Source organism: Myiozetetes cayanensis, unplaced genomic scaffold (assembly GCF_022539395.1).
Source record: "Myiozetetes cayanensis isolate MyiCay16 unplaced genomic scaffold, myiCay2020 scf5-8, whole genome shotgun sequence".
In the NCBI taxonomy this organism is placed as follows: domain Eukaryota; kingdom Metazoa; phylum Chordata; class Aves; order Passeriformes; family Tyrannidae; genus Myiozetetes; species Myiozetetes cayanensis.
In genome coordinates, this window is record NW_026087742.1 from 100,734,927 (window position 1) to 100,760,207 (window position 25,281).

General features: G+C 43.0%; 1 protein-coding gene across 2 annotated transcripts in view; it reads left to right on the plus strand.

Moving 5' to 3' along the window:
* Positions 1-1,182: 1,182 nt before the first annotated feature.
* The window catches only part of NHS (NHS actin remodeling regulator), a 258,185-nt gene continuing 234,086 nt past the window's right edge, over positions 1,183-25,281 (plus strand). For both annotated transcript variants that reach the window (XM_050333980.1, XM_050333981.1), the window contains exon 1: positions 1,183-1,647. In XM_050333980.1, coding sequence (XP_050189937.1) covers positions 1,254-1,647 — 394 coding nt within the window. In that variant the 5' untranslated portion in view covers positions 1,183-1,253. The remainder of the gene's footprint in view (positions 1,648-25,281) is intronic.

Below are 25,281 nucleotides of genomic sequence, written 5' to 3' on the forward strand. Positions count from 1 at the left end.
TGAAAGCTGCCGTATCCGCCCTCTTGACCTAAGCTTATCCCACGAGCAGGTTGTTGGACCTGCAGAATGTGGGGTGTCCGTACCACCAGGATGGTGGTGATGCCCTCTGCAACTCAGGCTATTTGACCAGAGGTAATTGAAAACGCCTGAATGTGGTCATATAATGACAGACTGTACCACAACACACATGAGCAAGGATGACAAGTTAAGGTCAAGTGGGCAAACTTAGGCTAATGTTTCCAAATGGGAGAACTGCCTTTGCATCTGTCTGGCCCTTCTTTTGCAGTAGCTCCTTCAGTGGTGTTTACAACCAATAATTTAGAGTTTATGTTCAGATTTCACACCTGCTTATTAGGCACTTTCACCTTTCAGAAAGCATGTACACAAGCTGAGCACTCTTGCGTCAGAAGCGGTACTCCTTGTCTGACTGGAACACAGCTTTCCCTGACGCCTCTGCAGAAGCCCGGCGCCCAAGTGCATCCACTTGACTTTCGGGAGTGCAGCATCCTCCGCGGTGCCCCAAGGGCACCAGCCTCCCGCAGTGGTCGAGCTTGGCTCTCCTGGGTTCCCTTTTGCCCCTGGCGACAGCTTTTCCTTCTGCTTCTTCTTCTCCGCACCTGAGCAGTGCTCCCGCCGGAGAGGAAGCAGGCCGTGCCGGGGGGCGTAGAGAAAGAGTGTGCCCGGCGCAGCGATCCCCTCCCGGCCGGGGCCGCCGGTGTCTCCCGGGGTCCGAGCCCCGGGACGGCGCTCCCGCGCCGGGCCCCGCAGCGCCTCCCCGCGGCGGCGGCCGCTCGGCACGGCACCGCCCCGGTCCCGGCGCCCGCCCCCGCCCCGCCGCTCTCCCGGGCGGGAGGCTCGGCGGCTTGCTCCTCCTCGCGGCCGCAGGATTCCTCTCTCCGGGCTTTCGTGCCGCCCCTTCACACCCGCCGCCGGAGCGGGACGGCGTGCGAGCGAGAGAGGAGCGAGCGAGGCGGCGCGGATGCGCCCCGGCTCCCCGCGGCGGCGGCGGCGGCAGCGGCAGCAGCAGCGGCGGATGCTCGGCGGCGCGGCGGCCGCTCCGCAGCCCAGGAGCCCCACGCAGGGTGGTAGAGAGGCGATGAGCCGCCCGCCGGCGGCTGCCCGCGAGTGACGGCGGCGGGGCAAGGAGCGGCGGCGGCCAGGAGGAAGAGGAGGAGGAGGAGGAGGAGGAGGAGGGCAGCGATCCCCGCCAGTGCCCGCGGGAGCCCGGGAGAGCCCCGGCCGAGGGCTCGGCCATGCCCTTCGCCAAGCGGACCGTGGAGCCTCAGCGGCTGTGCCGGCGACAGCCCGCCACCTCCGTGCTGGAGGAGAGCTGGGGCGCGGAGCCGCCGCCGCGGGACCCGCCGCCGGAGGAGCCGGGCACGGCGGGCGAGGGCACCGATGCGGCCGGCGGCGGGGAGAGGGAAGCGGCGGCAGTGCTGATGGTTCTGGACCTCTGCTCGGTCAGCAACATAGCCCTATCGCGGATCCTCCGACAGCTCTCCGACGTGGCCCGGCACGCCTGCACCCTTTTCCAGGAGGTCGAGGCTGACATCCAGGGCACCCACCGCCGCGTACGGGCGCTGCACGGCCGCATCGCCGGCCTCCAGGGAGCTGTGCGCGGCCTCGACCCTAAGCAGGAGGCAGTGCGTAAGTACCACGGAATGCGGGATGGATGGGGAGCACCGCGGGATGGATGGGGCGCACCGCAGCTCGGGGCACCTGGCGGGGAAAGCCATCCCCGAGCAAACCGCCGTGCAAAGTTTGGGGTCAGAGTCGGTAAGAAGGGAACCTCAGCGGGGCAGAGGAGTGGGAAGGTGGGAAGGGGCCGGGCCGGGCGGACGCGGGTCGGGTCGGGTCGGTGGGCGCCACTGGGCGCCGCGGCGATGCCGGCGGGAGGGATGATGTCAGTGGTTTGTGCCTTACGTAAGGAGCTGGCTGGCGGGGCTCTCGGGGCGCATCTTTTGCAGCCAAGGGTTTGGCCGGGGAAGGGGACGAGGTCTGTCTGCTGGGCGCCGGGTGTGATGGGAATGTGGATGATCCGCCTCACCCGGGCATCTTTGGATTTTATCCCTTTGCCGGCCTGTCCCCTGTCCCCGGGAGATGTCTTTCCCGTAGAAGTGTCTCTGACTTCCCGATTGAAATGTTAAGGTCTTAAGTAGAAATAATAAAGCTGCTTCGTCGTTACCCAACTTTCGGGGCCATAAAATAAGGAAGTTTAGCTAATGACATCTTTCTGTTTAAAGAGTGACTTGAAGAGCCGGGCGGGAAGGGGAGGAGGAAGGGGGTGGGGGTGGGGATGAAGGGAGGAGGGGAAGGAGAAAGATCAAGGCAATATGCGACTTGTGTTATGGGCACTGATTGAATCCTATTTCTTTTCCATCCAATCTTTAAAAGCAGTGACAGCCTCTGTAGTTCTAACAGCTGCTGATTTCTGCTGAATATGGCTCGTGTTCACAGAAATGTAATGATTTTGTACTCTCATTGATGCATATGCTTCCCAAGCACTTGTGGATATGTATTTTTTGTTAGGTAGGGCTGTGGATTGGAAGTCTAGAATAGCAGAGTTTGGTGTCGGTTCTGACCTGTTATTATCTGGTTTAGGAAAAACAATGGCTTTAAAGGGGAATTTGGCTTATTTTTTTGCCTTCTACTGTACCCGTCTAAATCCTGAATACCTCCACAGAGTACAGCAAAGTGAGTTTACACTGGGGTAAATGGGGCTATTCCTCTTCTAGGTGTTTTTAATGAATGTGCCATTTAAAAAATGTGTTCTGGATTTCCTCCCCTTTGGAGTGCTATGGAATGTAAGTAACTCTTCTAGGATCAATGAAGCTGTACTGATTAACGGAATCAAGCCTTAAGTGTTCAACGGTATTTAAACTACATACTCGGCTGCTCTAGAGTGACTTTGCTGGTGATATATTAATATACATCATCTATAGATGAGACCAAGAGAGGCTTTCTGCGGTTTCAGGATGAGTGTGTAATCACAGCAGAGTGCTGGGCTGTGATTGGAAACTGCGGTGAGAAGGAGGCTTGGCTGAGCTAGTGAGGGAACTGTCTGAGGAAATGAAACTCCTCATATCACATTCTCATCTGTAGGTCTTTTGAGCTGAGTAACTGTGGGTATATACTAATGTAAGTGAGAGCAGAGCTTAGCCGTTCTAATCCGTACAGCTTTTTTCTTTCTGGATTGTGCAAGTGCAGCTCGTTTGCAAATCACAGAGCAAAATCTTGATATTACAGCACAGTTATGTCATCTGCTTAATTAGAGAGTCTGGCTTTATTCCCTGTGATGATAAATGCAGAATCCGTTTCTTTGCTGTTCTGTTTTCTTTTAAATCCTTCTCCCATTAGGAGGGGAGAGACATTTGGTTATGATCTTCTCTGCGTCTGCCAGCTGTTCCTCTCCTCCTTATATTCAGCAGAGTGCCACTGATACAACTGCAGATGTCCCCAGCTCTGGTCTGCCAAAGGATCCTCCACAATACCAGGCTTTGCCACCACCCATCCTCCAGTAGGAGTGTATCTTGCCTCCAGCAATACAGCTGCTTGAAGGCACATTTCCCAGTCCTCATCACTTCTCTCCTTGCAGCGCTGTACCACGTTTCTTTAAAGGTGAAAATCTCAATACCAAACCAACGTGCATGAGTAGTCACCTTCTTCAACAAAAGTTCTGATGGCTTTCAATCCCCATCCAGTACTGGACCAGCAGAGCTGCATTTGCATAGTGCTACATCTGAATATCTCAGCTCAGCCGAACAGCATCGTTCTATGCAAACCCTCCTCACTTGCCCCAAATCCATATACACACACCTACAGCAATGCCTCCTTTTGGCCCCTAGACCACTCAGTGTTTCTAAGGGACAGATAAAACTTCCTGGCAGGAAACTGCCCTTCCTTGCTGTAGTATAATGATAGTGTGCTTTGTCCTTCTTGGGCTGACGCCTCCTCCTTCATTATTACTTTCAGCAAGACTATGCTAATGTTTGTTTCATGCTTGAGGTGCCTACACAATTCACTCCTGGAAGTATTATACTCAAGTTACTGCACCTAGTTGTTTTTTTGAAACCAAGAGAGCAACTGTGGTGGTCACAGGTCTGCCCAGGACTTAACCTGCATCATATTAGGCATACCGACTTCTATCTCCTGTGGCAAACATGTTTTTTAAGTATTAAGTTTAAAACTACTAGGGTATCTTGCCGCAGTGAGACATTCTTGATGTTCCAACTTCAGGTGCAGCACAGTGATTTGAGAATAATGCTATTGGACGTGTCCTAGATACTGAGCGGTGACAGTGGAAGGCCTTTTTCTCCATGCCTCATAAACCAGCTCGATTCTGAGATTCCACTGTGAAAGCACAGGCTGGATGAGGAAAAAGAAATAATGGGCTAATGCCATCTCCAGAGCTACTGGAGACAGTGGTTAGAGGGGCATTCCTTGCCCAGAATGCCATTCCTTGACGATCACAGAGGTAATACTTAGGGGAAGTGGAGCAGGAAAGAAGCTCTCTCGAATAGCGTATAATACAATTTCGTATAATAATGTTGTATTTTATATTGAAAATTATGTATTATGGTATTAAAATAAAACATCTCTGTTGGATTCAGGAAATATTAACAAAGAATTAAAATTAATTTAAACTGGCATTTTGCCAGTAATGCTTATCACTGCTGCTGTCCTTTTCATGAGACCTTAACATTCTCAGCTCTCTTGCTGTTGCAGTGGTGAACATTTGCAAGAATGTGTATACTTTGCATTAAGAAAAGTACTTAAACTCCTCTACTGAACTATGGGTAAGGGTATTTACCTATGTGCTGCCCTTTTGTTTTTGTCAGTGTTCAGAAAGTGGGATTGGAAAATCTTGTTAGGCACAATAAAGGACTTATTCTGGGTAGTCACAAGCAGGTCATCTTCAAAAACTCAAGGTCCCTTGCCTCTGCCTCCCCAGATGCTGTTTGTCCTTTCATCTTTCTTTTAAGCCTCTGGCCAGCTAGCATCTTGCAAATATGATTTTTTTCCCACCATCTGATGGAAAAGAAACAAGGGTGAGAAATGTTTTCTTGCTCAGCTCCTGAACTAACTACATTGCCCTTCTGTCACTCCAAGTACTTTACTGCTTTTCATCATGAGCAGCTCCAGGGTCTGCTTCTAAAGCAGAACCATGTGGGAATAACATGATTGTTATCAGTCGGAGTGTTGCTTAGAGTTTTCTTGTTGCCAGCAAGAGAACTGAGCAGTATGGTACTGCCCAGTTTTGTTATTAGATGCTTGATTATCTTGGTAGTACAGAAATGTAGGAGAAGTGCTGAACTTGGGACTTGGGACCTCCATTATTTGGAAGGATGATTTCTCATTCTAGGGGACCACAGATCTGGCAGTTTAAGTGGAATATTGTACTTTTCAGAAACTGATGATGTAAACCATCTTGCTTTCTGAATAATCAACAATGACTGGGCAGCAGATTTTGAAAGTCCTAGCTAATGAGATCCTTTTTTGCACCCTGGCATCCCTGAGAATTCCACACATTCCAGGCTTTTTTTCTGAAAGCATCAACATGTTACCAGTAGCCAATGTTTCTAAAAGCTCTGTCGTTTCCAGCAGTTGCCTGCTGTATCTTGCTCCATTTTTCTGTTCCTGATTTTCCTATGTGCTAGCAGTTAGTGATGCACCTGCTTAGAAGTGTGGGGATCTCCTGTGTTACTCTGCTCTTCAGAGGCCCTTGAATCTCTACAGTGAGCTCCCCTATAGGTTTTTCTTCTTTCCTGAAGTGTCAGTATTGAGATAAAAAAGACAGTTCTGTACTGATTCTTTATCATTTTAGGCTCTGCATTAATTTATTCTGTTTGATTGAAGTCGGTTACTGAGAACAGCCTGGCTAGTTTCACTCTTGCTTTTAGTCTCTTTCATTGCGCTTTTTAGGTGGTTTTCTTTTGATTTTGTTTGTTTTGGTATTTTTGTTAGTGTGGTTGTTTGTTTTTTTTTGTTTTTAACCACACTGATATAATGCTCTTCTGTTTGGGTTTTGAACACTGCAGGGAAATGTTTAATCCATTATAAGGTTTTAATGTGTTTTCTGCCATGATCCTACCATTTTTACAAGACATATATTGGACCCAAAGCTCGTCAGATAATGTATCTCCTCCTCGAATTAATGAGATGAAGTCTCAATTGCTGTTGAAATGGAATCAAGAAACTTTCATGCTTCCATCTCATATGGTTTCCTCTTAAGGCCATCCCAGGCTAAGTGTTGGTGAGCATCCTTGCAGAGATCTTCAGGTAGATGCATAAGACCTTAAGAGTAGGTGCCATCTTGAAAGAAAAAAAAAAAGTGCAAAATGAGTAGATAAATGTTGCATTTTATCTCAGCTTCTTGAAATCCTAGAGAATTTAAACTGCAATTTTCATTGTGTGGATTTTCTGCTGTGCCGAGGCACAACTGTAGACCTCCATGGATGGGTTGGATATGTTTATGCAAAAATATCTTAGATACTGCTAGGGGCAAATCAGAACAGATTTCTAGCTTCCCCTAACTCTGTATTATAGTCCTTTATAGTGAATGAACCTTTCTAAGTAGTTATTACACTTTTAGAGGTACACGCTAATGTAGCCTGAGGCACAAGAGGCACAAGGGTGTATTCAGAGCTTCGTTTGTACACTGAAATTATATGACTTGGCAAATCCTTGTTGGGTGCAGAGCAAAACTTCAAAAAAAACCCCAGTTGTACTATGGATGTAGTAATCCATCGCTTTCAGCTTTGTGTCCTGCATGTGCCCCTACGGAATGACACATCCTCTTCACTTATTCTTTTGGAAAATGAGAAAGGCTTTACTTGCCACGTGTGGTTTCTTGATGTTGTGCTGGTCACTGTGTACTCATTTGAGTTCGAGAACACACCTCTCTGGTGCACTTGCCTGTAGTTTGTCCATGAATGCAAATAACCCAAGTTGTGGGTGTGGGAAAGTTGGAGAATTTCCTCAGTGCATAGCTTCTTCTAAATGCAGAGGACTGGTGGTAAGTCAGCAGAGTTGAAAGGAGCAGGAGGCCAAAGCATCAGCTTTTCAGCTTACCTTTACTGCTGTCAGAACAACAAAGGAACAGAGGAAGAAAAACCTGCTCCCTTAAGGATCCCATCCCCACCTTACTTAACATTAGCTAGAGCACCATTAGCTAGAGTACTGTCATTTAGGATAAAGATGCCTTATCTTTGTTTACAGAAAGTGATAGAGGACCTTTTACACAGGAACAGGACCATTCAAAGGCTGGGCTTGAGGTATTTTTTTCTCATGCATTTAGTATGTGATAGAAGGTAATGGGATGGAATTTGTCATGTGGCTTTGGCAGAGATGTATTCAATTCTTTGGAATTTGGGGTTGTCACCTTCAGTCCTGTTAGTTTGTGGAATGCAGACTCTGTCCTCTTTGCAGATAAAAAGCATAGTGATAAATCTTTTGTCCTACCAAGGTCAGTGAGACTCTCAGTGGAAAGGCTCTGAGAACTCAGAGCTCAGGTAGATTCACTAGCCTGGTAACAGATGAAGAGCAGACAGCAGTGGTTTTCCTTGGAAACCATTCCCTGTTACACAGATGTAAATCTTCTGGACTTTTGCTGAATGTCATTTACTTGACCTTCCACTGGTGTAGCTCAGAATACCTGTTTAATAGCTCCCTGATTTTGTTTTTACAAATAGTACCTAAACTAATGTACCAGGTTTGAGTGTTTGGGGATTTTGTTGCTAAATGGAGAGCCTGCCAGTTAAAAGGTACAATACAAAAAAATATTCAGTGCTTGATTCCCACCTCACTGCTGCTACATAGCTGAGTAATATCATAATAGTTAGTGGAACTTCCTTCTGGCTCATGCTCAAGGACCAAGCAAGGGGCTCTGGTGAATTTATTAGAAATTCTACTGGAAATGTTTTAACTCCTTTAAGACCAATGAGATCTCTTTCACACAGGAATAAAACTGCAAACAAGATAGAATCAGGCCCATAAAGAAACATAGACTTACTGTGGATCTCATGGTTTAACAGAAATACGTCCTACAGCCCCTTTAAAACTCCATACTTCTATTTAAAAGCCTTTATAATGTAATGTGTATATTCACCCAGAAATATAAAATGAATGTTGCAGTGAAATCAATGGAGTCATTCCTACTTTTGGTTAGTTCCCCTGCTGATACAGGAGAGATCTGAAGATTAAGAAATAAGCGAACTCTGATAACTTGCTGAGGGCATGGGGAGGTCATTCACCTGTTGATTCAGATGCCATAGAAGATGGTAGTTTTCCTTTACGAAAGATGAAGGGCTTGGAGTGTTTCCAAAAAACTCTTGCACAGTTCTCAAATATCCTTGAACTGAGGGAAGAACGTGCAGGAAGCAAATATAAATACCCAGTCTAAGGGTGCCGCTCAGTTGCTGTTCTGGATCAGTAGAATCAGAATTTGCTGGCATTTCTTACAGGTTTACTTGTTCTGTGGCTTCAGTTTCAAGGATCAGGTTATGGCCAGTCTGCCAGAGATGTGCAAAGGTGGGGAAAACAGAGGGGAACTGGCCCTTACTGCTCCCTGCCATGAGTCGGTCCCAACCTCTCCTTCTCCGTTCTGGCAAAGGCAGGCTTCTCGAGTGTGGCTGTTTAAAGGCAGCACCTGGCTCTTCCTCTCTCCAAACTGGAAAGTAAAAGAAATTGGGTGCAGGGGAGCAAGAGCTGTTCAAAAATCCCCTGATCCAACACATTTCTTTCACCCTGCCAACATGCCAAGACACGTTGTACCCAAATCAAGCAGAGACCCCTGGGGGACTCTTAATAGCAACATTAGGGTGTCCAAAATGGGCAAAAAAGTAGGACCAGCTAATGTGAGTAATAAACAGGTACGTTTTGAAAGTATTGTTGCAAGGTTGTGTGAGTCTTCTGACTCAGAGAGCGGCGATATTTCAAAAGCTGCTCTTTCCAATCGCTTGGCATCTCCATGTAATCGGAGGCTGACATCAGACTCTCGATTGGAACTACTTGAGCTATTAGGCTGTGAAGAGCAGAAACTCTCCGTGTTACCCAGTGTGTATGAGGGGGGAAAGTTTTTTTCACTTCCTTTGATGTATTAGCATCAAGAGAGGGAGTCTTCGCTTCATTCCTAATTGCTTCTCGTCTTTGAATTTATATACCAATATGTAAGTAACTGCAAAGGGAGATAGCAGAATTTATAAAAAGTTCAAAAAAGCAGGGCTTAGAGCATGATTAAAATAAAAGATAGCATACAGTATATGCTGTTTTTAGCTGAAATATCTCCCTAGAATACTTTCCATTTACATTCTCATTATATCTAACTGCTTCTAATGCACTGCTTAGTTTAACAACTGGCATGTTTTTAGGGTAGATTTTATAGTAGATATACACCCACTGTGTTCTTAACTTGAGACTTTAAATTGCAGTATCTGTGTTGGACAACCTTTTCTCATACCTTTTTGGCTGAAGGCAGGAAGAAAGCAATAGTGATAGGAACCTAATTAAGCCTGTAGTCTAATTACACCAGGAACTGTGTGCTTGAAATGCTGCTCAATTCAATGAGTGCTGCATGGCACTGCCATGTTAAGTCCAGGCAGAGAATGACATTTTTTTTTTTTTTTAATAGGATCACTGTAATTCTTACAAAGCCACCATGGTTTTCTCTTTCTTTTTAACTGCCAAGGCAGTTGGACTTTGAACTACAGCCACTCAGACTGAGTCCCTGAGAAAGTTTGGAGAAGTCTTGCTAGCGTGTGCATGTGATTAAGGCGAATGAGCATAGGGCGGTGTGTTTGTGCTATAAATATGCATAACATCTTCAGGCCTCCACAGTTTTTCTCCCTGCCTTCTCAAAGGTTGTTTTTTGTTTGGTTGGTTTTTTGTTTGTTTTTTTTGGTGTTTTGTTTTTTGTGTTTTTTGGGTTTTTGTTTGTTGGTTTTTTTTTTTTTTTGTTATCTTGATGATTTTTTTTGTTATCTTGGTGATGTTTAGCCTGGACAGAGGGTGAGTTGTGGGGGAAAAGGCGCTAATCCTTCTCTTGAAGGTATGTGTATCAGTGTCTACAGAATTGGGCCATTCTTAGGAGCAGAATATGCAAGGCACATTGAAAAGTTCCTGTGTGTCTGGAGGCTTTGGACTGCTTTAAAGGCAAAACTGGGCTCTCTGTGCATGCTCAATGTCACCTGACTTTTTTTCCAAAAAAGGTATTACCAAGCATTGTTTGTTGGCCTTTGACTGCCCATGATTTCAGAAATCAGGTCTTCTGGATGATGAAACTCAAGACAGGCAGCAGTAACTCACTGTGATGCTCAAACTTTTTTAAAATGGTATACATTTCACTGAGTCAAGTATTTAGTGAGGGATGATAAGGGGTGATTTAATTTTAAGTGAAATGAGAGATTAATTATGATTTAATGCTTACCATGCAAATTAGGGGTGGGTGCAAAGAGTTGTACCCAACTCCATTTTTTTTTCCCTGTAAGGTTTATTTACTCTCAGGAAAAAGAGGGCCAGTTCTTGTCATACACGTTTTTTTCTTTTGTGAAGTGGTTTTTGGTGAAGTGTACAGGAAGAGAGTCAAGAGATGTATAATAATTAATTTCTAAAAAAGAAAATCATCTATCATTGATTGAGCACTGATTTTCACAAGCCCAGCTTTAATCTTGGAAGCTACATAGCTCTGTGCAGTCCAGGTTTTGAATGCAAGCATTTTTTTTCACTTGTTTTTTGGAGGAAGGGCTTTCTCATACTTATCCAAAACCCCTCCTGGCCTTCCTGGACCACAGCAGTTAACATCATCATGGAGTCTTCTATGTCAGCATGCTGAGGAGATCTCACCTGCCCTTCTGTGTCGACTGTTCCCTGCAACTAGTATTACTACAAGAACCTGAAGTCTTGGTCTCTTCAGAAAACTGTCTGAAGCCTTGCACACAGTTAGAATGCCAAAGACAATTTTCCCCATTGGCTGGATTACCCTGGTAATACCGTTTTTACTTTTTTTTTTTTTTTTTTTTTTTTTTAATCAAAACAAGTATTACAGAATAGCACACACTGTGTGTGTATAGCAGAGAAGGGGTGGGCATACCTGTATATCTCACATCAGGCATTCAGAAAGTTTGTATCTGTTACTCAGCTACAGTTTCTACTACATTGCCACAATGTAGAAATCATAAAAGATGCTGCCACATAAAGGAGAGAAGAGATTATTCCTACTGCATTTGAAGGAAGGGCTTGTTCTTTATTAGAAATTAGAAAATCCACTGGGGAAAGAATCCCATATAAATGTTCCAAACTAATAAAACCCCCTCATACTTCAGTTGGAGCTCACATTTACTTCAATGTGAAAGTCAGTCTTTGCATGACATAAAAGCTGGAGAAAACCAGGCTTCATTAGTTCCGCTGCTTGCAAAACTGGTTGTTCACATTTCTCTTTCCCCTCTAGAATTACTGATTATTTCTTTTCAAAATTTTTTTTTTTAAACTTATGCCTTGAATGACTTTCATTTTGGGCCATCCTATCCTTTACTCATTTTTCATGGTGGTTTTACAGGGGCTAAACTTTTACCCCTGTCTTAATGGCAAAGGCAAACTTACCTTACTCCCATCATTGCGTGAATCGAGAGTATTAATTTTTACAACTGTGGTTTATTCTCCATTGATTATCTTTAATGTGATACTGTCTTATTTAGTTAATAAACTACCATTAACCTGCTAATATGTAATTATCCCCCCACAATTTTAATAGATGTTGTAAATGTATTTATTTTGCCTGGCGCATTAAAATCACTGGTTTAAGTTCCTTCACTTTCAAATTGCACTCTCACTAAAGTGTATTTTGTAGCAATCATCTTGTCATTACACTTCTAATGGTCTAAAATAAGTATCACTACTTCATGACTTCAGCAATATTTTTTGGCCCCTGTTACAGCTGCCACAGTCCTGATATAGCTTTGGTGCCCAGACAGAGGTTGGATAAGCTATGTTCTGGACAAAACCTTCCTAAGGGAGACTAGGAGGCTCACCTGAAGATTTATCATTAATTCTTTATTGCTGTTATTTGGTGTGAATTGGTTCCCAGAGCCTGCAAGCTGCCCCTTTGCAAGCCAGAAGGACAAAGCTAGGATAAGAGCCTGACCACAGATAAGGTTGACCTGCGTCTGACAGAGGAGGAGAAGAGAGACCAATGCAGAGCTGCAGGACCTGTGCTCATAGCTTCCCTTGGCTGACTGTTTGAAGTAGGACCCAGGGTATTTACCCAGTTTGTGCTCTAAACATTTTTAGGGACCTCTGTCAATACATGCAAAATTTACAGGGCAATTCTGTATCAGATCCAGCGATAAAAACATCTGCCTACAGGTACACTGTGGAAATGAACACCCCTATTTGAGAACTGCTGTAAATGAGTGAATGGGTTACAGCTCCATTCAGCAGCTATAATGTGGCTATTCATTTACAAAGTTGTCCAAGTGGAACTCAACACAAATTATTAGTGTAGATTAAAAGTATTTTTCATTTATCTGCTTGTTCCTAAGAACCCAACAGAATGGCAATTAGTTAAAGGAAATAAGAGGGAAAGAGAACAGCAAAATATTGCAGCTCAGGTTAATTATTTATTTCCTTTCTGGATTCTGTTTGGCTTTAGATCTGTCTTGATAAGCAGCATCTTGGGCTGTGAGACTAAAAGGTTCTGTTACCATAAAATAAGTAATTGTGGTCATTTTTGTACTGGCTTTTATAAATTGTAGTTGAAAAATATGTATATTTATACACACACACAGAAACACATATCTAGATAAAGGAGGAAGACCAGTGAAAAGACTGGACAAGATAATAGTTGTCACTGAGGTTAGAAAAGCTTAATAAATGGGAGAAGAAATTTACAGCCACATTAGGAGCAACCTGGTCAAACAAGGGAGAAAATATTCAGTATTACAGCTCTCATTACAAAGGTAAAAATTGAAAGCATTTGATGTATCTTGTTCTTTCCTTGTTGTAACTTTGTATCTTCATCCAAAAGCATCTCACAGTTGAGTTTGCTTCCTTCCTATCCCCTCCTTCTCCCAGTGGAAGATTGGTTTGGGCTTGAGAGGTTGTGATGGTATTGATGGAAACTCATCTGCTGGACGTAATGGGTTATCAAAAGTGAGGTACATCTTGCTTGGGGATGTGGGAGTTCTCCTCTTTGGTTGTACTTGCAAACTTGCAGGAGTAAAGCCTTTGCTCTTGAATAAATTGCCTCTGCTATATTACAGCAAGAGTTGAAAAATAAAATAAAAATGTAGAAAAACCAAGTCAATGAAATTAAATCTCCCAAGAAAACAGATGGGTAAGTGAAAGGTAAAGTGATGAAAGTCTACAGTGTTGTTTGCACTGAAGGAATGTCTTGTATTTATTATTGCAAAGACATGTTTCCCCTTCCTTTGTTCGCTTTTGAAACAGTCCAACCTTGGGCTTGTTAAATGTGTCTCTACAGAAGTTGGCACATACTGACCTTGTTTGCTGCAGTCTGCTCTTCCGTAGCTTCTGGATTCTAGTGGCGTGAGCCAGATGGACAGAGCCCTAAAGCTAAATGCTGGGTAGCATAATTAAGTGCTCTAGTATTGAAGGCTGGAGCTGACTGAGACAAACTTTGGCCAATACCTCAATATTTCTTTGTTCAAGTTATGTCTCTAGTGTCAGAGTAATTATTGTTGTTTTTTTTTCTTTCAGTTCATATTCCTTGGGTATGAAGATGTTAAATTATACACCGGTAATGTTTTCATCAACATAATACAGAGTTTTCTCTACTACTTTGTGTCCTGATAGCACTATGGGAACATTTTACAACCTTGTGGAAGCTCACCTTAATTTTCCCCTCATGTCTATACAGCCTTTTTTCTGCTGTGTTTTGGAGTCATTGTGTTTAGTAGTGATTGTCATGTGAACCTCTACCTCGTGCCAGCATGGTTCTGGCCAAACATGTTGTGGACACTGGAATGTGGCTCTGCAGCTCTCATTGTGAGTTTGGGGTTTGAGGAGCCTGGAAACCGTATCAGGGGTCTGTACTCCATCCTGCAGCATTTTGTCTTCCTGCTAACATATGCCATTTGCAGCAGGTGAATTGTGTCTCCCACCTTCCCTTCTTCTCCCCTTCCTTAACACGCAGCTTAGCAGGGTGCTACAGGTAGAGTAGCACTGAAATTTGCTCACAGGCAGCCTGTAGCACCCTGCTCTAACACAGGCAGCCGTGCAAGGCTGAGATCCTTCCATATAAAGAGTGCTTCTCTCCTTCATGGGCAAACTCTTACAGGCGCCCTATGAAGGCAGTATCTGCAGGTTGAATTCTCCTGTCCTGCTTCAGCAAGCAGGAGTCCTTGTCACAGAACTTTGCAGCTCTTACCCTCTGAGGACTAATCTTAGGCTGGTCTGAGTTTGCAATTGCCAGTATTTCTTTGGAGGCCTGGCTCAGAGAGGAGATTGAGCTTTCTTACATTACAGACAGTCTTGGTTAATTACAGTCATGTAAAGATGAGGTTTTACCTTGGGACTTGGTTTAATTAAAAAACAGTACTGGGAAATTTATTAAATGTCTGATATGTTCTATCTGGGTGCCAAGTGCTAACGCTGATGTTTTCTTCAGGTGCTCTCCCAGCTTCAGTCAAAAAGGACCATCTTAGCTTGACATCTGCACTAGCGAAAGGGGAGGGAGGACAGACTGTCATTCTCAACCCAGCCAGGTTGAAGTCTGGCAGCTCGCTTTGCACAGCTTGGGCTTGGGTCTGGGCTTTGGGGAAAGGTTTGTGTGGGTAGTAGTTTCAGAGGAAAACTTGCAGTACAGAACCTAAGGCTTTCCCTGTGTAGTGGAAAAGTCAGGATCGTGCATGTGAAATGTGGACTTAGAGGAACTTTGTGTGGGTGGTCTTGTTTTGACTCTTTCTACCCTACTCCCTTTCACTTCCCACTCATGTATGCTGAAGCCTGTCATCTGTTTAACTTGACTTTTCTAATAATCACAGATAATATACAACAAAGACAATAACAAGGTCCCTGCATATACAATCTCTCTGAACTGCAGAAGCTACAAGATCTCCTAGACATGCTTTTTGTTAGTACTGGCTTGTGAGAGACCTAGCGCTCCATGATGCCCATCTGTTAGCAGCATGTTTAAATGTGATTAATGTGAAAGTTGCAAGAATTGCAATAGCTTTTGCTAGTCTACAAGAGAATCTGTCACTGTTAATCTCTTCAAATATTAAAAGCTTTGTATACTAAATCTAACATTACGGAAAGCTGTAGCTTTGCTTTTGTTACCAACACCTTAGTGTATTATTAAACTAATGTTTCCTTTTCCTCTGTAGTTCACAAGCATAGAGGGAGTGTAGATACCATTCACATGCAGAAGAATATTTAAATGGTCATCTAAGTATGAAGTCTAGAGAGACATGCTCCAGCATAAAAGGTTATGGGGCAACATTAAGTTTGATTGCTATTTCTGAGGGGATGTGGCCAGAACAGGATATATTAGGAGTTGGTCCTTTCCCAAAATGCTAGTAGATGCTGGAAAAGTCACAAGCAGCATCCTGATGTGGTAGTTCTTTGCTGTACCTGGGTAGATGTCAGAAATAATTTTGGCTTATCCACCCATGAAAGTATTTATTCAGAATTGCTGAATCTTTAAAAGAGAACATTTTATTCGAAGAGAACAATTTATTAAAAGAAAGAAAGAGAGACAAAGAGACAAAGGCAAAGAAAAAAAGAAAGAAAAAAGAAAATAGAGAAAGAGAGAAAAAGAAAGAAAGGGAAAGAAAGAGGGAAAGAGAAAGAAAGAAAGAAAAAAAAAGAAAAGAGAGAAAGAAAGATAGAGAGAAAGAGAAAAAAAAGAAAAAAGAAAGGGAAAAGAGAGAATCAGAAATAAAAAAGGATAAAGAAAGAGAAAGAAAGAAAGAGAAAGAAAGAAAGAGAGAGAAAGAAAGAGAGAGAAAGAGAAAGAAAGAAAGAGAAAGAAAGAAAAAGAAAGAGAAAGAAAGAAAGAGAAAGAGAAAGAAAGAAAGAAAAAGAAAGAGAAAGAAAGAAAAAGAAAGAGAAAGAAAGAGAGAGAAAGAGAAAGAAAGAGAAGAGAAAGGAAGAAAAAGAAAGAAAAAGAGAGAAAGAAAGAAAAAGAAAGAGAAAGAAAGAGAGAGAAAGAGAAAGAAAAGAAAAAGAAAGAGAAAGAAAGAAAAAGAAAGAGAAAGAAAGAAAAAGAAAGAGAAAGAAAGAGAGAGAAAGAAAGAGAGAAAGAGAAAGAAAGAGAAAGAGAAAGAAAGAAAAAGAGAGAGAAAGAGGAAGAAAGAAAGAGAGAGAAAGAAAGAAAGAGAAAGAGAGAGAGAGAAAGAAAGAAAGAAGGAAGGGAGGGAAGGAGATAGAAAAAGATGGTTATCAGGTGGTGGTGGTGATCCAGCTGATGGGATGTTGCTCCTGGTCCCAGCGTCAATCCACATGATGGGATGGTTAATCCTGGTCCCAGCGTTGATCCAGCTGTGTCGGTCTGGCTGATGGGAAGTCCAGGAACCTGGGGGTTCTTTCCCCAGCCTGTGGAAGCCTGAGGTCCATCCGCAGGGAGGCAGAGGAGGAAGAGGAGGCTTGGGCAGGCTTCTTCTCATCCATGTCCATTGTCCTTTTCTTGTCCATTGCCGTTGTCCTTTCCTGCAGAGAGAGAGAGAGAGAAAGAGGTGCTCCTGGGGAGCACACCATTAGTGGGGAGCAATTTCCCAATACAAGGTTTTGAATTTAGAACTTTAAAAGACATGGTGACTAGGATAAGCAGTGTTACTGCATGAGTGAGGATTGCCTCCTGAGCAAGATGACACTTCAGGAAGCAAATAGGAGAGAACAGAGGGAAGGAAAATTACTTTCTTCGCATAGCTGCTTATGTTGGAAAGGATCAAAGAAACTATAATGAGTCAATATCTTTCTTTCTCTTTAAAGGAAATTTCAGAAGAATGGTTCAATTAAATAGTAGTTTACTCAAGATCTGCAGGTGGCTTGTAAAGTGTAATTGGATCCCCCTTACCTTTTAAACCCAAATCTACAGCTTTTTTCATTTGAGTGGAGGTGGAGATCCCCGTTCTTGGATTTGCAGTGGCAGATTGGTAGAGGAGAGGGCTTGTTATCAAACTTCTTGGTTTGTGGCATGATTATAAGGGGCTTTTGTTTCCAGCAGGGACAGCAATAGTGCTTTGGTCAAGACATTTCAAAACTGCTTACAATCTCTTCTTGTAAGATCATCAGGCAGTGTAGGACAAATTGAAACCTGCCTTTCACTGAAATACCCCCTCGCTCCATCACACACATCATCTTCTCAGCATCCAAACAGCTTGTCCACTTCTGCTCATTTCAAAAATTAAAAATCAGATCAGATAGGATAGTTACAGAAATCAGACTGGACTTCATGGGATTTTCTCGTTATTTTGTGTGCCCTGCTATAATCCGATCTTTGAAACATTTAAGGGCTTGAGTTGCCTTAATTAAAAGCTTCTAGGACTATGCTTTTTCACTTATCCTCTAAAAGGACAGTCACTAATTCCACTGCTCTGAGCCATTAAGAAGACTTGCAAGGAAGGCAGAACCCACTTGCGTTTAGTAGCCTGTCAGTCAGACGAAGTGCAGTAAAGGGACTTTCTCCCTTTTGTGATAACATGCACATTGTTCAAGTGATGAAGCTCTTCTTGTTTGGTCTCTGAGGGCTGCTGTGGCACACCCTGCACCTGTGGGTCTCACTATTGCTTCTGTCCTGTTGTCCTGTGAATTGAAGAGTGATGCCTAGTATCCTCCATCCGTTCTCAACATCTGTCATGTACCAAAAGCTTCAAGTAGTGGGCTGAGCTGAAGAGCATACAACATGTTATCAAATTGTGAGCCTGCTTTGCTCTGTCCCCTCGCCCCTCAATTCTTTGGCAGTCAGAGACTATTAGCTCACACTATGAGAAATCCCAAAAGCTTCTAGATATTTCAAAGCTTTGCAAAACTGTGCATGGTAGGTTAAAATCTGTTTACAGGACTCCTGATGGATCAGCTCCTTCCTGTACTCATGGTTGCAGGGGTATTCCTGAAAAGGGCATTTTTTCATTATTTGGAATTATCTTGGAGATGAGGTAGCAAGGGGAAGGAGGATTCAGGTGCACCTTGAATGCCTTGCTGTTGACTTATGTTTTCAGTTCAATTTTTAGCTATTAAAACGTGAAGGAAAGTGGATTGAGTAAGCAACTCTGTGTGTGTATGTTTGTCTTCAGTGAGTGCCTGCTCAGGCAAGGCAAGCATGATTCAGCTACTAGTTAGTGCTGATGTTCCAGAACTGGCAAGCACTGAACACTCCTGCTACTGGATCTGCCCCATTTGCTTGATGTGCAGTGATGAATGGATGAACATTCACCAATGCTGTTGCACAAACAAATAAGTTAATAAAAAGCAGCTGATTGTGTCATTGTATGCTGTGAAAATTCCAAAGCAGCACTGATATTATTTAAAACCAGATGTCCTTATCTGGAAACCCTTAGAAACCTTGAGTTGTGAGTTTTTTTAGGGAAAAAAACCCCAACAGGATAGACACAAAACAAATTTTTTACCTTGTCCTCAAATGATTTCAGGGTAAAGACTTTTATAAGGGTTTTTTTCTTGAAGCCTTAGTCTGGGTCTGAGTTTAACAGTGAACTTAGCTTTGGATTGTCCCACAGATAATTGGAGCTATGCTGGCATTCTCCAGTGAGGGAACTGACTCGCAGGGAAAAGCTTTTTTAAGGGGACTTACTGGAAAGAAAACGCTGTGTGAAAACTGGAATTATCCAAACCAGCTGTCTGGCCTCATATAAAATTATACTGGCCTTTTGTACCTCCATGTAAGTGGTATTTAACCCTTGCCATCATTACTGCATACTGCTGAGACAGATGAACTTCCTCAGCTGATGGCTGAGCGGGCCGAGAACAAAGCGTGGACTGATGCGATTGTAAGAGGACGCGGGGCTGTCGGCAGGGCCAACCGTTAGTTCATTATTCAGGCAGACAAAGCTTCGCTCCCTCATGAATCACTTCTGGGATTTGCTTTCCCTCCCTCTCCGAGGGAGCTCACTAAAAGGACCAGGCATACGGAGCAGTCCCGTCAAGCTGGATCATTTCCATTTACGTTTCTCTGCCCTCTGGAGGCAAAAGCTGTCCCATGCTTATGGCCTGAGTTTTACTGAGGGTGCCCCTTCTGCCCTGTGCTCCCCAGATGCTGATGTTGTGCAGGACTGACTCCTCTGCCTGTTTCCCTGGGAGAACCTGATTTTCTTTTCTGTTGTGAAAATGAGCCCAGAACACTGGTCCTGTGCCTACCGAGACATTTCTAATTGCTTCTGCAGCTTGAGGAGGACTTTGTATCTATGGCCAGTGGCAGGAGACCCAAATTAGCTTCCCCATTTTATCAGCTTTTAAGAAGAGCTGTGGAGCTGTGTCCATGCACACTCTCTTCAGTTGTTGTGAAAATGCTTGAGGATGACAGCCAGGCTGGGATTTTACATTCAGCCTTGCTGCTGCTGGAGAAGGAATGAAGTGCCTCTGGGGAGGCGTTCCAGGACCATGGAAACAAACACACGGCAATGTTAGTGTTCCTGCTGTAACAGTGGAGGAAGCAGCGTGGGGTCTCCCCCATCACAGGCCTGGGCTGCTTCAGGCTGAGGTAGCACAGGGAGAGGGATCAGGGGAGGGGAAGAGTATTCTTCCTTCCATGAGCCTAATGGCAGTTCTCAGACACTTAGAAAAATAATTTTGATCAGAAATATTGTGGCTGGTACCAGATGGTGCAAGCAAAGTGTAAGAAGTACTGTAGTAAAAAGTAGTAACAACTGCCCACACATGAAGCTTTATCCTAGAGTAGGAAGGCTTGGCTTTGACAGGTCTTATGTGTTTGTTGACTCTGTATGTTGTCATCGCACAAGCTACTATTAATTGAGTGAGTTGTGTGTGTGTGTGTTTTTTCTAAATTCTTGGCCTTGGTGATGAAACATGACCAGCAGCTCTGCAGGTTACCTGTACATTGCCTGGGAACTCTCAGGAATTCGTTTCATTTCTCTGAATACACACTTGTTCTTGCATTACAAAGCTGGATGATTAAAGAATCCTGGAGTTCTTTCTCTGTGCTATTCATTACTTTGTGTACCTCTTTCATGTGTCCTTATATCTAAATTAAACACATCAGACCTCTTCAGTGTCTTTCCATCTGTAGATCTTTTCATGCCACTAATTATTTTTATAAGCTGCTTCTGGAACTCTTTTATTTCTCGGTATCGTTCACCGCTCAAAGGAGGCCGCAGACAGCAGTATCCTTATGTGTGTGTTCTGGGAGCTCCTTTCTCCTGAGTTTCTCTCCATCCTCCCCGTTTCTCCAGGCTCAGTGCTGTAGCCTTTCCTCACTGTGCCATCTAATTCTGATGACTTCAGCCATTGTAAGTGAAGACTACAGAACCCTTCATTTATATGTATTAATCTGATAAGTGATTGAAGCTACAGGCCTAAGCATCTTGGTGAGCTGCCATATTCATTTGCTAATCATTAACACAGCTGAAGACTTTTTTCTTTATTAAAATACAAAATACAGTCTTTAAAGAGCAGTATTTTGCAAGAAGAGAAAGCTGTGTTTGTTTTTAAAGGAAGATTTATTGGGATGATATAATCCAACTTGTGCTATCTCCTCACCTGTTTTTCCTCAGGGAGACCATCAATCTTTATTAACATTTCTAAATCAAAAGATAAAAATGATAGACAAATTCCAAAATGGGATGAAAATGCTAGCAAGAGCTGAAAGATAAATCCCTTCCTTTTAATACCTGCTGAAATTGAATTCAAAGAGGATGTAGTTCACTATAGATGTGTGGGATCTGAGAACAGTTTTGTGACTTCAGTTCTTTGTAACAAGAGATTGGACAGAAAGAACAGTGGTGCATGGGTCCCATCTGGAAGGATTTATCATCTGAACTCTTAATGCTGGGCTTGCTTTTAATTTTTCCATCTAATCTTTTTGCAGTCACATGCCTCACATGAAACAGCTTAGAGTGGGTCCTGGACCTGGCTGGGTACAGTTTCTCACCTTGCTTTACCATTTCCGTCCTTGAGTTGCCTCTGGCACAGTTGATGCCCTCCTCATCCTTCAGGCTGTCCCTGCCTCTGGCTTTGGCAGTGCTGGCTCCACCACAGCATTAGTACACACAGCTAGGTGTTGCCAATTCTGCATCTGGAGATGAATGTTGTGCTGCAGTCTCAAAGCTAGCACAGATTTGGCAGAACGTAATGTTTTAGTCCCTTCATTTGTGCAATACCTGCATCTGACCTGTGAGGCCCTGTCACTGCTGGGGGGACAACTGGGTTAAACACGAGCAAGACATATCATGCAGGAAAAGATGGATATGTAGTTGGCGAATAACCTTCATTTTCTTACAAAAATGGTCTGAGGGAAAAGCTCCTCCAAGGGAAGGAGAGTTTGAAATGCATTCAAAGAAAAATGAGGCTTGCTAAGTGCTTGGAGAATGACAGTTTCAGAGAGTTGTCCCTCAACTTACCCTTGAGAGATATTTGCTGAAAAAAGCAGCAGTTAGGCCTGTAGTGTTGGAATTTACTCTTATTTCAGGAGAACACTTCAGTAGGAGTCACACACAGATGTTTAGTAGCTCTTCTAGGGCTACCAGAGGTCTCTCCTCCCTCTGAACATAGTCTATGATACCTGTCCTGTGCAGGCAGAAAAATATTTGCTCCACAAATTAGGAAGAAAATTAGAGAAGAAAAAGGTTGCTTTCAGTAGACCATGCACAGATGCATCTATCAGACTGAAAAGTGGCAATTCAGACTGAAACAAAAAGATTGTTTTCAAAATTCTTCTTCCCTTTACTTTCTCCACTCTCACAAAAATTAGTCTTGTGACTCCCCATCAAGGGAAAGAACTGGGAAGCTGGGAGAGCAGGCAGCTTGTCAGATTGTGGTCTTTAACAAGGTTTGAGCATGGCAACCTTAGCTCTAACATCTCTAACAGATACATACATGCAGGTTAAATATCTGCCCATCCGTATATTTAAATTATAGTATCTTCAATTATTAGATTTATTCACATTTCAATTTTCTTTTCAAGATGCTTTGCACCAGTTTGTGCATCAGGTCATCAGTATGTGGAAGGAAAGGGTAAACCCCAGGCTTTTTCTTATTTACAGATAAAGGATACTACTGCAATCCAGTGATTGATTTTCTTTCTTGACTCACTAACCATGAATTAGTCCACAACTCTTCAGCACTGAACTGCACTGGGTCAGGGTTGAAACTGTGGGCTGTGTTGGAGGATCAGAGCAGGAAAATGCATTTTCTGATTTGTTTTTCCCTTTTGATCTCATGCAGTATATTGCACGTGTTGAAACCGAACAGAATTAACTTTGTAATCTCTAGTGTACAGCATCAATTTCTTTTGCAAATAAGCTTTGAATAACCAGATATAGTTACTGTTGACATTTGATCAACAACAAAATAGTTTTTGAATGCCTAATAAATAGAAATGTCTGATAGTACTTATTTTTTGATACAGAAACTAAGGAATGACTGCTCATAAGGGAAATAAGATACTGTTTGGCAGCCCTGAAACAGCCAACCTGTGTGAGACAGTGCAGCACACCCTGAATTTGTGCTGTGTAACAGAACTGTTTACAGAGCAGAACTGCCATAAATGAAGCTGATGAACCTGTGTCATATCTCCTATAGAAGCAATTGTTGCCCTAAAGGTAGTCGAGAAGGTAGTTTCTTTCCAAGTTGGCTCTTCGAAACACCTTTGTGTTTTGGGAGCAAAGGAGATAGACTTAGTTATATAGTTTAGGCTTGATGTACTTCGTTTGCCATGTCTTTCTGGAAAAAGCCTTACCCCTAATTACTGGTTACCCTGTGAAAGCATACAAGAGGTCATCAGGTTTTAGTAATAGAAATTTTGTCTCAGAGATGTTCACTAATACTGAATTCTGGTTCAACACCAGGTGATAAGTTGGGCTTGTTTGTTTGTTGGTTTGTTGTTTTTTGTTTGTTTTGTTGTTGTTATTGTTGTTTGTGTGTGTTTTTGATTTTCGTTTGGGTTTTGTTTGGTTTTGTTTGTTGGTATTTTATCTCTGGAGAGTTGTAAAATATTAATGTTCTTTGTGTGTGGATATTTGTCAGAGGGTGGTGGATGGGAGAGTTCTTCATGGGTCAGGCTTTGCTACTGTGGCTTCTCTTGCCTGTTCAAAGCCACTGTGAAATTGGAGGAATTTTTGCTGACAGTTTGAGGGGTTCTAAGGTGAGGAATGGGCAAAGCACATTGACTGGGACTAGTCTGTTCTTCTGTAGCAAAAAGTCTACCTTCAATGAATATGAACCATTATGAACACACTGAGTGTATATATAAAATGTCTCAGAGGAAAGAAACAATTTTAAATGAAGTTTTCAAAGGCAAATAAGAGAAAGAAAATGGGAGTGGAATAGACACAGAAGTCTCAGGGAGGACAGGTGCCTTGTTTTAAACAGGGCATGTGTATCAGCCTTGGCTGATCTTTTCTTTCGGTCAAATCTTAACACAGTGTTGGTCTTTACACAGCACTACTTATGGTTTAATTAGGTTCCCACGTTAGTACCCGGGACTGAAGGGAAATGGAAAACTTATTCAAAATTCCAAAGGATATGATTAGAAATTGGACTAGTCTGAGCAGGGAATAAAATCTGTCTTTTCCTCTTTGTCTCTCTCAGGAGTGCAGCGGCTGGTGGGGGGAAATTTACTTCTCATGATTGAGTGACCTGATTTTGTCTCCCACTTGCACAACACAGCCTCTTGTAAGAAAACCACTAGTCTTAAATTCATACATAATTGCACAGCAGGGAGACTGAGTTTAAAAATGCAGATTTCTGTGTATTAAGAAACAGAAGTCTGTTTTGAACCCTTGAACTTCCTTTGTTGTTTCAATGGCCACCTACAGAACTGCCTGCAGAGAGCCAGTGAAATACAGTAGCTTCTTTTATATGGAAAAAGTATCTTCCCCCACCCCTCTCCTTCTCCCCTCCATTCTGACATGAATGTATACTCTATCTTTGTAACAGAGGACACTAATTATGGAACTTAGGGCCTATGTATGTCTAGGCTATACAGTAGCAGTAGATAAGGGTATATTCTGCTAATCAGTGGTACTGAGCTTGGGAACAGTGTTACCTTTCTTTTCTTGAGAAAATGGGCTACTTGCTTCATTTTACATGTTTTCTCACTGAATGTTAGGAGCTCAGTCAGTAGGTACAAGCCTCCTCCTATCTGTATCAAAGGGGCTAATGTTTACAACTTTGTCTTCAGATGTTCAAAATCACGTCTTTTTTGCTACAATTCAGCAACTTAAGAAAAAATATGCACCCTACTGTTGCTGTCCTCTGTATTAAGTGCTATAAAGGTAAATTTGGCTGTGAATATGGGTTTATAGAGCAATGTAAAAGGCAATGTTTGACAGATGTGCTGAGGAACCCATGTGAATATCAGCAAGATTAAAACAGTGCAGGATACTTTGACAACTTCCTAAACATCCACTTTTACAATTTTGCATTTTTCATTTCAAGAACAAAAAAAAAAACAGAACAAACTAAGATCAAACAAATCACCTTAACTCTAAGCATGTGGAAAAAAATTTTGTGAAATGGATGATTTGGAGGTAAAAAGGTTTTGGTCCTTGTAGACATGGATTAGCATATACCTGTGCTGCAGAATTACCTTCTTTTACTCCACTTAAGGTAAAAATAAAGAAAAATACCCACAATGAGACAATTAATTCTCTCACAACTGTTTTCTTGTCCCCATGTGGATGCAGAACTGGATAAAGTGGTGTTCTAGCCCTGCTGGGGATTTCCTTAAGTGTGACCTGCCTTTTGGAACATTTTGGGTGATACTGCAGGGAGAAGGTGGCTGTCCTGTCTTGGCATGGAGGTAGAAGTGATGTCAGTGATGTTAACATGGCCACTTGCTGCAGTATGCAGCTAGGAATTGATTGTCAAGAGCCTGAATGGCCTGAACTCAACTTCAAGATGCCATGTCCCAAAGCAGAATAGCCACCTACTGTCTATCAGCCACCAGGGCATGTGGATTTCTCCTTCCAATGACAGGAGGCACATGGGAGGGCCTTTCAAAATGAAGTGTTTGCCCTCAAAGGATAACCCCGCTTGGGAGACTTAGGCTGCATGTAGCAGTGATGGGGGAGTGACGATGTCTGCAAATATTTGTGGAGAAAGTGGGCTAATGGCTGTTTTTGGAATATGGTTACA